The following is a 14,175-nucleotide window of genomic DNA, read 5'->3' as shown; positions in this document are numbered from 1 at the left end:
GGCAAGTACATGTTCAGCATGTTTGATTTGATTGCCTTGAGTGTTCAGAAGTCCTTTCTCTTTCCAGATGGCTCCATGGGCGTGGACAACACTAAATGTATATTTAGAGTCAGTCCAGATATTTATATTTCCCTTTTTCCCTTTGTTCAGGTCCAGGGCTCTGGTTAGTGCAATCAGTTCAGCTTTCTGTGCTGACACATCTGCTGGCAGGGCCTTTGCCTCCATCACCTTATCCTGCCTGGTTACTGCATAACCCCTCATCCTTTGGCTGTTTTTCATAAAGCTGCTCTCACCTGTAAAAGGCTCCCAGTCTGGATTTTCCAGGGCACATCTCTCAGGTCCCATTGACTGGAACAGACTTCTCCAATTGTCTGTAAACAGTTATGTTTAGGCTCCTTGTCAATGAAGGTGGAGGACAAAACCATGGCAGGGCCAACAACAGAAGTTGTTTTCAGGGTAACATCATCCTGCTCTAATAACAGGGCTTGATGTTTAAGCATCGGGTTCCCAGGTAGCCAGTGCCCCCCTTTTGTTCCAGTGCAGCTGGAACAGGGCATGGGGTACAGACACTGCAGTGTGTCGCCCAGGGAGGAGGTTTTGGGCTTCCTGCATCAGGAGGAGTGTGGCTGCCACAGCCCTCAGGCATCCTGGGCAGCCCTGGGGAACATTGTCTGTCTGTCTGGAAAAGTGGCCACAGCCCTCCGTGGATTCCCGAGGCTGTGCTGGTGCCCCCAGAGCCAGATTCCGTCTGTGGGCTGTGAAAAGTTCCAAAGGCTCAGTTAAGTCTGGCAGTGCCAGGGCTGGGGCTGGCCCTAGAGAGTGTTTCAGCTGTTGAAATGCTGCTCTGGTGTTCTCAGTCCACAGGATAATTCTTTTCTCGGCTGCTTTTCCTGCCCCATGTCGAGGTTTTTCCAGCAGTCCATAATCAGCCCTCCACAAAGGACACCACCCCCCCATTCCCAGGAAAGCTGCCTCTCTCTCCCAGTGTGGGGCTCTGGGAGTCCACAGGTGGCTTCTTTCCCTTCTTTGCTCAGCTGCCCATGTCCACGGGAGATCTCCAGGCCCCAGTAAACTCCTGCTCCCTTGGCCATCTGTGCTTTGTCTTTGGAAACTTTGGACTCACTCCCTCCCAAAAAGTGTAATAAACTTAGGGTAAGTCTTGTGCAACCATCTCTAGTTTTGGCTGCACTCAGGATGTCATCTGCGTATTGAAGAATAATTCCTTCTGGTTCTTGTTTTTTCCAGTCTTTAAATTCCTTATTAGCTGGTTTTCAAATATTGTGGGGCTGTTCTTGTAATCTTGTGATAAAACTGTCCATGTGAGCTGAGTTTTCCTCCCTGTCTCAGGATTTCCCCACTCCAAAGCAAAGAGCTCCTGGCTGTTTTCATGCCCAGGAATGCAGAAAAAGGCAATTACAACAGTAAACCCCCCTAATTCGTCTGTCAGTGTGGTCAGAAGGGTGTAGGGATTGGCCACTATTGGGTTTATGTCCTCAGTATTTTGTTAATTGCTCTTAACTCTTGTACTAATGGATAACTCTCCCCATCTGCTTTCTCAATGGCCAAAATTGGGCTGTTGGATTTGGGCTCCCATTGCACTAACAGACCGTGCTGCAGGAATGTTTTAGTTTTAGGTGCCAATCCCTTCCAGCTCTCTGATTTCCAAGGGAATTGTTTTTGCCTTCCCTTTGCTGTGGCTCCTGGTTTGAGTGCAATCCTCACTGGTTCTGCTGCCTTGGATCTTCCTGGGACACCCCTGGCCCCCACTATTGGATTGGCCACATTTTCCACTTGGGCAGGGATTGCATCCAATTTTTCCTGTATAAAACGTGCAGCGACTTGGACAAATTTAGATTCAGGAATTCCTTGTGGACCCTTCCCCTTTTTAAATTTAATTTCTGCTCCCAATTTCTGCAGCAAGTCCCTCCCCAGCAGCGGTTCAGGGGAGTTGGGCATAAAAAGGATGGATGTGGGACGGGTGGGGTTAAAGCGGTTCCTGTGCTTAGGAAAGGGAGCTCCAAGGGTCCCCGGTGTCCCCACTCCCATCCAAAGGTGGGAAAACCCGGGATGGTTGGGAATGGGGGCCCCGGGTGTCCCCGGTGCTGAGGAAAGGAGGGGCCCAGGGGGTCCCGGGCAAGGCAGGAATAGGGGCCCAGGGGGTCTGTGGGCCAAGGCCAAGGGGGCTCTGGGGGCAGGGAGAGGCGGGATGTCCGGGAAAGGGGCGCAGGGCTGTCGGTGCCGGGTCAGGGGGTGCAGGGGGAACCCATGGCCGGGAATGGGGGTCCGGGGCTCCCCGGGCTGACGGGAACAGGGGATGCCGGGGCTGGGAGAGGAGGATCCCCGGGCAAGGGGCTGCGGGGCGGGGTCGGGGCAGGATAAGGGGGCGCGGGGGGTCCCGGGGCCGGGGAAGGAGCTGCGGGGGGGTCCCGGTGCCCGGGAATGGGGATTCCAGGGGCTCCCGGGGGGGGGCTCCCCAAAGCCCCTCCCAGGGGGGAGCAGGAGCCGGCTCAGGAGCTGTGGGGAGAGAAAAGGGGCCGAGCCCGGCACGGGGGGACACGGGGGAGTCCCGGGCGCTGCGAGGGGGGGACACGAGCCCCGGGGACCCCCCTCACCTTCTCCCGCAGGGGAGGCCGAGCCCCAGCCCCGGCAGACGGAGCCAAGACGGAGCCCCCGAGCCCCGGCAGCATCTTGGGGGGGCGTCCGGCGGCAGCTCCGGGGGCGGGAGGGGCAGGACCCGGAAAGGGACCGGGATGGGCTGGGACCGGCTGGGATGGGCTGGGACACCGGGACACACCGGGATATGCCGGGATACACCGGGACACACTGGGCCCAGGACTGGCACCCACTGGGAGCAGGGATCAGAGCACACTGGGACCCAGCAGGACCAGAACTGGAGAACAGGGATCATGGTGGGACCAACTGGGATATACTGGGAATGTCTGTGATCATACTGGGAGTGACTGGGAACACACTGAGAGGGACTGGGGGTAACTGGGTCTACACTGGGGGAACTGGGATCCATGGATGCTCCATAGGACAGGAGGTCACAGCTGGAAACCACCTGCACCGTGTGGAGACCTGGGAAGGAGGAGAGAAGGGACCCATGGAGTCGTGTCCCAGCCCTGGTGGAAAGCAGATAGAAATCTCCCAGGACCCCGTGCACACAGGCTTAGAGGCAGAAAAGAATGCAGGGGCTGGTTTGAAACCCTCGGGGAAACTGAGATCCATAAAGTCACACAGACATGAAGTGGGAATGTGAGTTTTAGTTTTAGGTGAGTAAAAATATGCCTTAAGTGCCTTAAGCAAATAAGAGACTGTATTAGTTGATAGAAAAGCCCTAAACTCCAGTTTAAAGTTTAGCAGCATTACCTTGTACAAAGTTAACTAAGTCCTGGGCATAATATAAACATACCAGAGCATTGCTGACATTGCTAGACAGAATAGACAGGCTGTAGGCACAGGCCTTGTGTAGGAAATTATTCCCTTTGTCACACAACTGTGTTAGACCAGGAGAGGTGTAAAAAGACAGGAACAGCATCGTGTTTGTGGCTGGTTGGATGATTTAGGAATAGAATTCATTGTATCGGGGCTGCTGCTGCTGCTTCTGCTTGGGCCATGGGGATTCTGTGCTGGAAGGCATTTTGCATGATGGCCCGGACTGTAACAGCCTGACCTTGGTGAGGCTGATCCAGCCATGCCATAAACTACTTTTCCAAGCAGCAGCACCTCTCTTGTTCCTGGGCTGGCCGCTCCAACTTGCCAGCTGTCCATCAGCAATGCGCCCGCTGCTCCTGCCTGCTGCCAGTCCTTCCCTGGCAGTGACAGCAGGAGCTGCTCCTGCCGCCGGCAGCTCCTGTGCCTGGAGTCCCTTCCCGTGCTGGCAGCACCAGCTGCCTCTTGCCTTCAGCCCAATGCCTGCCTGCACCTGGGCCTGCCTTGGCCAGCTCTCTTTTCCCAAGCCTTTGACTCCCAGGCTTCTGCCCCAGCCCAGGGACATTTGTTATTCCCATCACCTGCTGCTTTGACACCAGGAACCATTCTGGTGTGACCTAAGAGGTGAATCATGAAGATTGTGGTGCTTTCTTGTCCACAATGTCCTGTTAAGACCCAGAACACGTTGTTCTTACAGCTGGGATTGTGGCTGTTCCTGCACCATTTATTCCACAGTGGATGAGTAAAGAAAATCTCTCATTTTCCTTACAAAGTTGAAGCTACAGCTCAGTGGAAGTGTGTGTTAAAAGACAATGAATGCCATAATCCTCCTTTTCTTTTTCAGTCACTAGTGGATACGTCCCTGAAGGATACAGAACAACTCAGAACTGTTGTGTACATAATGGAAAAGAAAACACAACACAAAATTCCCTCTGGATGACGAGGTTAGAAAACCTGTTTTAATCTGTGTCACTGTTTCTCACCACATCTACGTAAATTGACAAGAAATTAAGCTGATTTTCTCCAGCTGAGGCAGTTTTGCAATGGAGCAGCAGCGTGTCATGATGCTAAATAAGAACCTGGCATTACCTCTAATGGTCACTGCTGCAAAGTGTATCAGTGCACAGCAAGGCAGACTGGGTTATCACAGTTATTCCTCCCCTCCTGCACATCCCATTGTCTCCTCTGCAGAAGACACAGGCTATGAAAACAAGGCAAGGTTGCTCCCTCTTTTTCTTCTCCCACAGGACTTGTTAGACACCATGTTTTTTCAAAGGACTGCATGTGCCTCTCCCCAGCTTGCTTATTTCTCACTCTCCAAAAAAAGAGAGCTGAAGGAGTTGGAGGCATGTGAGTGCCTGATCTCTCTTTCCCTCTACAGGCTCTGCCTCCCCAAGCCCTGGTTCCCTGCTGTGCTTTGGCATGAGAGCCATTCCAGCCCCAAACACAAGGGCAGTGGAGTTCAGCTGCAAAGCCTCTCTCTGCACTGGGATTGCTTTGAGCCTGCAGCCTCCATGGGCAAGGGCTTTGTGGGAGCAGGGCCAGCACAGCCTGTGCCCTGCACACAGAGCCAGGAAAAGGAGCAGATCCTGCTGCCTTCTGCTGCTGCTGATCCCAGCAGCAACTCCCCTGGCAGTTCCTGCAGGGAACTCCACCCCAAGGGCTTCCATCCCTGTCGTGCCTGGGAGAACTTGTTGCTTCCCAGTTCTCCCCCATCCCTGTGGATTGTGGAGCATGTCAGCACAAGCGTCCCTGGCCCTTCCTCCCTGCCCAGCCTGCAGCAGTCCCAGTCCCTGTTGCCTCCCCCTTGCTGCAGCTCCTTGGCCAAAGTGCTGCCAAAGGCAGCGGAGCTGGCTCAGGATCCCTGTTGGCTCCTGGGCTTCAGGATGACCTTCAGAGGGACACTTGGAGCGCTTCCTGAAGAGCTGCCCGTGGCCTGCGGGGTGGATTTGTCCTCCCTGGGTGGCTCTGCTTGGAGTTGGACGCTGCGTGGAGTCCCGGAGTTTTCTCAGCAGCCTTTGCAGCCAGTTCTTGGCCAAGGTGTGGCTCTGCTGCCCTCCCAAATCTGTGCCTGCCTTGCCCAGCCTGAGTGCAAGTGGGGCATGTGCTGGGCATGGCTGGAGAATTCCATGGACAAAATCCTCCCCCATCGTCACCTTTACATCTGCTCATTGCTCTGGGCAGCACAAATCTACACTTCTTTTAGTGGAAACATTGAATTGCTTGCAGATCATGACATCTGCAATACCAATGTACAAATACAGAAAAATCAACTTTGGTTTAAATATGAAATTTATTTTAAATTACTACACCCACACTGCCGGTATAGAAACACACAAATATCCAAGGTTAGAAAACTAGTTTATTGTTACAATTGTGCTATGTAAATAAATACAATTATAACTTTCAGTTAAAAGAAGTAATTTATTGTAACCTTTTACAACCACTCACTATACAGAAATATCCATTGAAATTTACCCTTTAATTTATTACATATTATTCCAACTATATATCCTATATACAAATACAAATTGTCAGTATTCCGCTCTAAAGAATCCCAGAGCCAGTATTAAAGAAATAGAATTCTATAACCATACAACTCAAGATATATTTAAGCATTTGTACCCACATTACTATACACTTTACAGATGTAAACCTATAATTTATATTTCGTATGACATAAAGCAAAGCATATAGAAATACACACACAACCTATCTATAAGTATACAAATATCAATGTACCAATATAAGAATCCTTACAACCCCATCAACAAAACTCTACAGCCATACATCCGAACAAGTATGTCAGTATAAATACAGATGTCAGCACATCAATATACATGCATCAAGAGAACAATAGACATACATATATACCTGTACAAATACCAGTCTACATCAGGCTATAGAAATAACCATCGACTTCTAACTCTCAGTCCCACTGTGACCATCTCTAACTCCAAGTCCATCAGCAGGAATTGCAGCTGCCCAAGTCCCCGGGCTCTCCCTGGGTCTCTTCCTCCCGTGCAGAGCAGCTCTCCTGGACAGGGACAGCAGACGGGACCCGTGGGGAGCAAAGGGAACACTGAGTCAGGATGGGGCCGTTTCCCTTGGCAGCAGCTGCCCTTCAGTCAGGGCAGGGCAAATGGCAGCGCCTCCCCAGGAGGGGGAGAAAGAACAAGTTTGTCCAAAGGCCAGGGCCAAAGGCCAGGCCACCCTCAGCCCCAGGCTGCCTGAGCGGCCCTGCGGCCTCAGCCGGGCTCTGGGCTGGCAGCAGCAGCTCCCTGGGCACTGCTGGAGCTGGTGGCCTTCAGCTTCTCCCTGCTGCCTCCTGTCAGTGCCCGCCTGTGCTCAAGGTCTGCAGGGCAGCTGTGGCCAAAGTGGAGCCTCTGCAATTGGTTCCAAGGGCTGGCAGAGCTGCAGGCCCGGAGCCCTGTGTGCTCCCTGCTGGCCCCTCCATCCCCTGAGCCCCAAGCGTGCCCTGGGCAAAGCCCCGGCCCCCTTCAGTTTCTTCAGCCCCTCACAGTCCTCTCAGCCTACTCCATCCCTTCGGAGCCATCCCGGGGCCTTGGAGCCGCCAGCGCCCTCAGCCTGTGCCACTTCCCTGTGCCCCGAGTACCCCCGTGGCCCTCTGCTCCCCCAGAGCCCTCAGTGCCCCCAGCAGCTCAAGGGCACCGTCCCTGCAGCGTCAGCGCCTCCTCAGCCCCCTCAGCCCCCTGTGTCTCCCTGTCCTTCAGCAGCTCCTCAGGGGACAGTGCCTGGGGCCACCGGCAGCTCCCAGCGCTCCAGGGACACCCGGGGCTGGAACTGCTGCTCCGCCTGGCCCGGCCGCCAGCTGGGACCCAGCACAGACACAGGGGACACAGGGGGCACAGGGGGAAAAACAAGAGCTGAAAAAGGCAGCCCAGGGGGGACACAGGGAAAAATGCAGCCTGGGCCTACACAAACATCACTCCATCCACCTGCACCAATTCACAGACCAGCACAGAGCCTTTGCTTTGTGATGTCAGGGCACGGTTGCCACGTGCTCGTGGTGACATCACAAGGTTGCCTTGGAGACCGGGAGGCCTCAGGGGTGTCAGAGCGGCTCTCGAGTTCGCTCTGTGTAGGAGTTCGCTCCTGCGCTCGAGGCTTTTGTCAGCGAGCAGAGGCTCATTGACAAGAGACTTGTTTTTTTCTTGTTTTTCAGCAGTTTGAAAATTGCGCAGCAGTTCCCACAATGATTGGGCAACTTGCTGCTGCAGTTTTCGCTGCTTATGGAATAGGTTATTCAACCTATTTCATGTCCAACCTGGCAGGTAAGTAGAGGTTTTCCCTGGGTGTCACCTAACCTGGCTTTTGTGCCTTCCTGCTCTTTCGAAACAGAAAGACCACTTGGATGCCACTTGGGTAAAGCTCCTCCTGCCAACACGTTCAGCTCCAAAGGGGGTGTCTGTGGCCAGGGCTGTGGGGCAGCATTTGCAAGGGAACCTGCAGGGGTTGTGTTCCCTCCATGGGACAGTCTGTGGCAGCAGAGTCTGTCCTTTCCTCCCTTTGCTGGGTCAAGCAGCACAACTTGGAAAATGGGGGACTGGGAGACCTTCTAAAAATGTTCTGGTTGTTTCCAGTTTCCTCAAAGAATCTGGTTCATTTTCCCTTGCCCACTGCAGGTCACCTGAGCCGGGTATTCAGAGGGGCCGATCCGCAGGTGAGTGGGAAAGGAACATTTGATGTTCCTGGTGTTTAAGAATTGTGCAGCAAGCTGTGAGCTTGGCCTGGGGCAGTAGAGAGTAGAGGGCCAGCTGAGTAGGCTGCAAGAAAATCCATTTCCATGTCTGCAGCAGCAAGAGCAAAGGCATCACTGACTATTTCCTAATTTTCCATTGCAGAGCTTTAAATGAACTAAAAGCCCAGTTTTGCAGAGAGAATGTTGCCTGCCCAGAGTAGCCAGGGGGAATTATCTAATTCAGAGCAATTTTCAGTCCACTTGAGTCAGCCCATTTGAATTTAGTCTGAGCAACTTAGAATCCCATTGCTCTAAAAGATGATGATTTGTGCTTAGTAGAGCTGGCTCTAGAGCTGAACAGAAAGAAGGTTATAAATGACAGGCCTGCGTCTCACACTCCTGTTTGTCCACAGAGCACAGAACCAAGAGAAGATTCTCCTCTGGCTCCCTGTGCTCCTGTAGAAGAGGCCAGAGAGGAGCCCAATGACCACCAGGCTCCAGCTGTGGTGACACCACAAATGGAGCCAAATGACCACCAGGCTCCAGCTGTGGTCACACCACAGCCACAACTTTCCCGGACAGTAAGTGCCAGTCCTGGAGGGTGCTGTCTTTAGTGCAACGCAGAGCTGCAAGTTTCTGAGCAGCCAGCTCTTGCTGTTGGTGGCTGAGGATGCTGAGTGCTGGAGTCCTGCCAGGACCCAGCCATTCCCCTCAGCCAGTAACCCCTGGAAAATGGGCTTTGAGCTGTCCTGTTTAGGCCCCAGCTTGCTGGGATTCTGACAGGGGCAGCATCTCACAGTCACTTGCTCTGCATTTGTGTCTACAGAACATGGAGGTAGAGGCACAAGCAGAGCTGTCTGTGTTCCCCAGTGACATCATGGGAGTGAAGAGGAGAGACACGGAACAGATCAGGCGACTTCAAGACCACTGGAACATCTATTGGCTGAGGCGCAATCTAAAAAACCAGGTGAGTAGAGGAGTGGCAGCAACTCCACTCATGAAAGCTTCTCCTTGTTCTTCTCAGAACTTTAGTGAGGAGCTTCAGGAAGAGCTGCAGGAAACCCAGGCTAGGATCAGGACAACGGACGAGGGGCTGGAGGACGAAACGACTGGCAGCGAGGAGACCCAAGATTCCTGCGAGGACCAGAAACTGTCCCAGGCAGAAGCGCTGCCCCTTGGACACTTTCTGAAGATGGGGGAGAAAAAGAGGACTCCATGGGAGGAGGTAGAACATCTGAACAAGGAGCTGCAAGTGGGTCTGCAGCCCTTGGAAGGGAGGAAAAAGTTCTTTCAGGGAAATGGAATGGTCATTTTGGCAGTCATCCTTCAGAAAATCCATGCAAATGGATTTTGGAGGAAATGGAAAATGAATCTGGCCATGAACTTGAGTAAAACCAGCCTTTGGGATTGACCCATCCAGTTAGAGAAGTGAACATCAGAAAAAACCCATGGCAGAGCCCTGCATGTGGCTGACAGCACCTCCCTAAGGCCTTGCATTTGAAATGGGATCTGGGGCTAATCTCTGCCAGCCACTTTTCTGACACAAACTCCTTTGTTGTCTCAGATCTCCACAGGCTCTTCTGTTGAACCTGCAGCAGCAGCAGCAGCAGCAGCAGCAGTGTCACCTGAAGGAGCCTTTGCTGCCCCAGCTCAGAAGTGGAGCCTGGGCAGTTGGTTCATCTCCAGCAGTGACACAGCTGCTGCTCAGCAACAGGAGGTGGAGGATGACTCCCTGGAGCTCCTGAGTACGTCTGGTGTCTTTCTTCTCTGAGGGACAGTGCACTGTGTGCACGTGTCAGCACAGCTGCACCAAATGATCCTCCTCACTGGGGTGTCCCAGGGGCATTTAGGGCTCCCCACAGGAAATGCTGTGCTCCAAGGCAGCAAGAGAGTGCTCTGGGTGTTGCTGCTGCCTCTGAGGGCAGCTTGGATGTACTGGGCTTTGCCTGAGCTTCCCTGTCTGCTGAAGGCAGAAGCAGGGCTTGTTCTTGCATCAGCAGAAGGCTGTGACCTAGAAAATGATGTGGGCAAGTCCTCTGTGCTAGTGGCCAAACTGGATAGAATGGTTAGCTTCCTAAATTCTCCTTAGACTCCTGACTTCTCACCCATCACCAGAGAAAAAAAACTTCAAAGAAATTGATTGGTTTAGGTGTTTTGTCTCTTGGTTGTGGTTTTGGTTTTAGTTTGGGGTTTTTCTGGATTTTTTTGGGAAGACTTTTTTTCTCCATCCTGAAGGAGCTCTTCTGCCCCATGTGTCTTTCTGGTGTCATTTTTATGACTGTTCTTTTTACCACTACTACATTTACAGGGTTTTTTTTTTTTTTTTTTTTTTTTTTGATAATATTTTATATTTGTCAGTGAGAACTCCTTTGAAAGAACATCAGGTGACACCAAGAGCCAGATGTGTTCTTTTAGAGCCCCCGTTGAAAGGACAGATAATTTTATCACAATCTGTATTTAAAATCCTGGTTATGTTCTTAGAAAGATGTGTCCAAGTAATACATCCCTGGGGCTTGATCAGATCAAAGTGCACTGTAGGCATTTCTCAGGAGCAAGCCTCCAGCCCCTCTGCTGTGTATTCCTCAGATCCATGGCACTTTTCCATCCCTGATTCCCAGTCATTCCCATGACTGTTAGAATGCTGCCCATTGACCCAAGCCCTGCTCAGATCAGTCTCGAGGAACACACATCAAGTCCTCTGTGATTCTGCAGCACAAGTCATTGAATCTGCTTCTTGCCCAGAAGAGCTGCCAGTGCTGTGCTCTCAGATAAGACCTGGGGGGGGCTGAGAACAGAGCCCAGGTGACTCTGTGTCTCCCATCCCCTGTTGGCACAAAAAGGGCATTGATGTGCACCTGGGTGTGTCTGAGCTCAGAGCCAATCCTGCTGTGTCCTGAATGGGGTCCCCGGCTTGGAAGGGGCTGGGTGCGGCCGTGCCTTGTTGCCATGGCTGGTCAGGGCTGGTGCTGGGGCTTTGGCAGCTTTGTTGTGGTGGCTGCCCTGGCCCTGAGGGCCGGTGTGAGTGCAGAGGCTGGAGCCTTGCTGAGCTGGGAGAGTCCCGCTGCCGCCCGGCCACTGCAGCGCGGAGCTGCCCCGAGGCAGCAGCCCCTGCTCTGGGCCGGCTCCTGCATGGCCTGGGCTGGGCTCAGCCAGGGGCAGCATCTCCTCTGGGCAGCTGTCCGTGTCCCGCCGGCCCCTGAGGAGGGAGCACTGCTGTCCTTGCTGCCCTTGCCCGCTGCGGGAAGATGGGCACGTGTGCGGGGCTGAGAGGGCCAGTGCAATGGCAGGGACTGATCCCTGCTCTCAGGGGGAGGAGGAGCACTGTGCTTCTCCACCTGGGCCACGGCCAAGGGCGTCTTCCAGCTCAGCCTGTTCATCACGGCTCAGGCTCCTGCTGCTGCTGGAGGCCCCCTTGGCATTGCTTACAGCATCAGCTGCTTTGCTTTACAAAGGGAAAGGCATTCTCTTGGCCAGCTGCTGCAAGGTGGAGAAGGTGCCCTCCTCTCCTGGGAATGCATCTCCCTCTGCTTTGTTTTCTGTCAAGAGATCTCTTCAAAGGCCTGTGGAAAAGCAGGCTCTGTGCTGGCCTGCTTGTACTGCAGAGCTGCCTGTCTTGTTGTGCTTGTTGGTGTTACCCAGCTGAGCACAAAGGACTCAGAAGCCCAGAGTGCACAGCCCCAGTGGGGCTGCCTTTTGTATCTCTTGGATAGTGGGATCTCTGCTTTCAAGTGAGCATCTTGCATTTTGTTTCCCTCAGGGAAAATGGTGAACATGGAAAATCCCCGCAGGAAATACATTGAACTGGAAAGTGTTGGCAGAGGGTGAGTCCAACCACAGTTTCTTCTCCACAGTCATGGGGCAGGTGATTTGCTGCTGGAATATCTACCAAGTGTGAAGTCAGGCAAGCTGCAAACATCTTCAGACACTGGGTTAGTCTGCCCCATGTCTCAGTACCAGCCAGAATTTGTAAGTGTGGTCAGGAGGCATTGTCAAAGACACTTGTATTTCATTGCCAGAAACAAAAACCTACCCCCAAGCACAGCAGTGAGATAACAGTTCTCAGGAACATTTCTTCCCAAGTGTTTGCTGAAGGAAATAGTCTGTGCTCAGGAGAAAAAATGCCCAGTTTAGAAACTGAAACTCGAGATGAAATAATCACCTGGCCTTTTGAGCTGAGGCACTAAAGCCCAATGCTTCAGGAACAGGCCCAGTGCCCATGCACTGCAGAGGAAAATGCATCATCTCCCTTCTGGCAGAGCCCTCCTGCATGCTGCAGGTTTGAGGCATTTCCAGCAGACATCTCCTGTCTGGGCTGGCTTTCACTCCAAGATCTAAATGGCTTCTCCTTTCTTTGCTGCTCTTTTGTTTCTAGGGGCTTTGGAGATGTTTGCAGAGCGGTCGACGCTGCCACAGGAGGAGAGGTAAATGTCACCAGCCCCTGCAGATCCTGCTGCTCTCCAGGGCTTTCCTCTCTTGTGTCAGCTGGGGCTGGAGCTGTGGCTAGAGCTGTGCTGCAAAGGCACAAGAAGCACAGACTGGTGCCAGCCTGCCAAGTGCATTTGGGACAGTCTTTGTCCTGCTCAGCTGCCAGGAGGAAGCCAAGGAGGGCAGCGGTTCCTTTCAGAGAAGGACGCTCTCCCTGGCTCTCAATTGCTCCAACAAAGGTGGTGCTGCCTTATAGCATCTCACTGCTCTCTGGGCCGACGGCTTCAGAGTGCTGAATTCTCATTTCTGGCTGCCAGCAAATACATTTGAATGTTCCTGGCAGTTCCTCAGCCACCTGCAGTGCTGCACGTGGGAACTGCACGTAGGGAGAGATCTGCAAGGCCTCCCTAAAAGCCCCAAGCCCTGCCTGTAGCCCAAGATGTATCCACAGAGTACCAAGGCACGCTTAACTTCTTCTGAAGTGCAGACAGAGAAACAGAGAGTGTGCTCAGAGCTTTGGGGGTGATAGCTGAGACATGATTGCTGACAAGTGGACAAGGCAAAATGTCAGTGGCCACGTGTCCTGTAAGTGGCCCCCAAAGGAGCAGAGAAATGAGCTGTTGGAATGTCAGTTCCTAATTTCTCCTTTGTCTAATCCCAAGGCACTTTGGCAAGGCTCACCCGTGTCATTGCTAAATCACTCATCCCATGTGTGCTGTGGTCTCGTGCCACCAACTTCTAAAGTTGCTGATTTTCAATGTCATTCTAGGTGGCCATCAAGAAAATGGATATTCAAGGACTCATGACGGAAGGCATTCTTACGGAAATCAGAGTCATGAGTATGAGCATGAGTCCGCAAATTGTGAATTATTTAGACAGGTGAGTGATCATGGTCTCATCCAATGAAGGTGTGTTTACATACTAAAAGCATGCAAGGTTAAAAACCCACTTTGGACACTGGCAGAAATGAGAGCTGGTAATTATTGGCTAATTGTTGTTTCTCTACTCATCTCCAATGGATGGGAAGAGAGTGTATTTTGTCTGCATGAGTCTTCCCTGGCTTTCAAACACATAGTTGAAAAACTGTTCAAAAACCTGCATCAACCCTACCATACTCAGTCAATACCCTGTAAGCTCACTGGCTCCATGTTGTCTCAGGATTGATTTTTAAGGTTTCTTTAATGCTGATGAAGCATTCTAGAGAGGATTTCCCTTGGATTGTTGCCCCTCTATTCCATGGCTGTCCATGCCAGGAACACTAGGTGCTTATTTCCAGAAATACCCCGTGGGACAGGTTTTTCATCTTGGCTGTTACTAAACTGCACTTTTTGCCTGCTGGCCATCTAAAACATCTCCTTTTTCACAGATGTGCTGTTCTCCTTGAGACTGCACAGACTGCAAACAATGCCCAGCCTGGAGGGAATGTCTATTCCTTTCATTCTGTCCTTGTCACAGAGGGATCCAGAAACAAGAATCAAGCAAAGAAACCAACACATGCATGTTCATCTGCATGGCCTTGTTCCCTTCTTTCAGCTACCTTGTGCATGAGGAACTCTGGCTGGTGATGGAGTTCATGGATGGAGGCACTCTGTTTGACGCTGTCAAGGCGTTTGAGA

General features: G+C 52.3%; 1 protein-coding gene and 1 long non-coding RNA gene across 2 annotated transcripts in view; both read left to right on the top strand.

Annotated features, from left to right (window-relative positions):
• Window positions 1-10,633, top strand: part of LOC310923397 (uncharacterized protein) — a gene marked incomplete at its 3' end in the record, with an annotated part of 245,064 nt that extends 234,431 nt beyond the window's left edge. Inside the window, exons 3-5 of the mRNA XM_083885418.1 lie at window positions 8,548-8,715; window positions 8,961-9,440; window positions 10,616-10,633. Of these exons, the coding sequence (XP_083741544.1) occupies window positions 8,653-8,715; window positions 8,961-9,440; window positions 10,616-10,633 (561 nt within the window). The 5' untranslated portion in view covers window positions 8,548-8,652. The remainder of the gene's footprint in view (window positions 1-8,547; window positions 8,716-8,960; window positions 9,441-10,615) is intronic.
• A 1,258-nt stretch (window positions 10,634-11,891) lies between these two features.
• LOC310923394 lies at window positions 11,892-13,392 on the top strand. The gene is made up of 3 exons (XR_014592588.1): window positions 11,892-11,955; window positions 12,507-12,555; window positions 13,329-13,392. It is a non-coding gene; the product is annotated as an uncharacterized lncRNA (long non-coding RNA).
• Window positions 13,393-14,175: the final 783 nt, after the last annotated feature.

Source organism: Zosterops lateralis, assembly GCF_965231275.1.
Source record: "Zosterops lateralis genome assembly, contig: HAP1_HAP1_SCAFFOLD_51, whole genome shotgun sequence".
Lineage (NCBI taxonomy): Eukaryota > Metazoa > Chordata > Aves > Passeriformes > Zosteropidae > Zosterops > Zosterops lateralis.
This window is presented reverse-complemented; position numbering and strand designations above follow the sequence as displayed.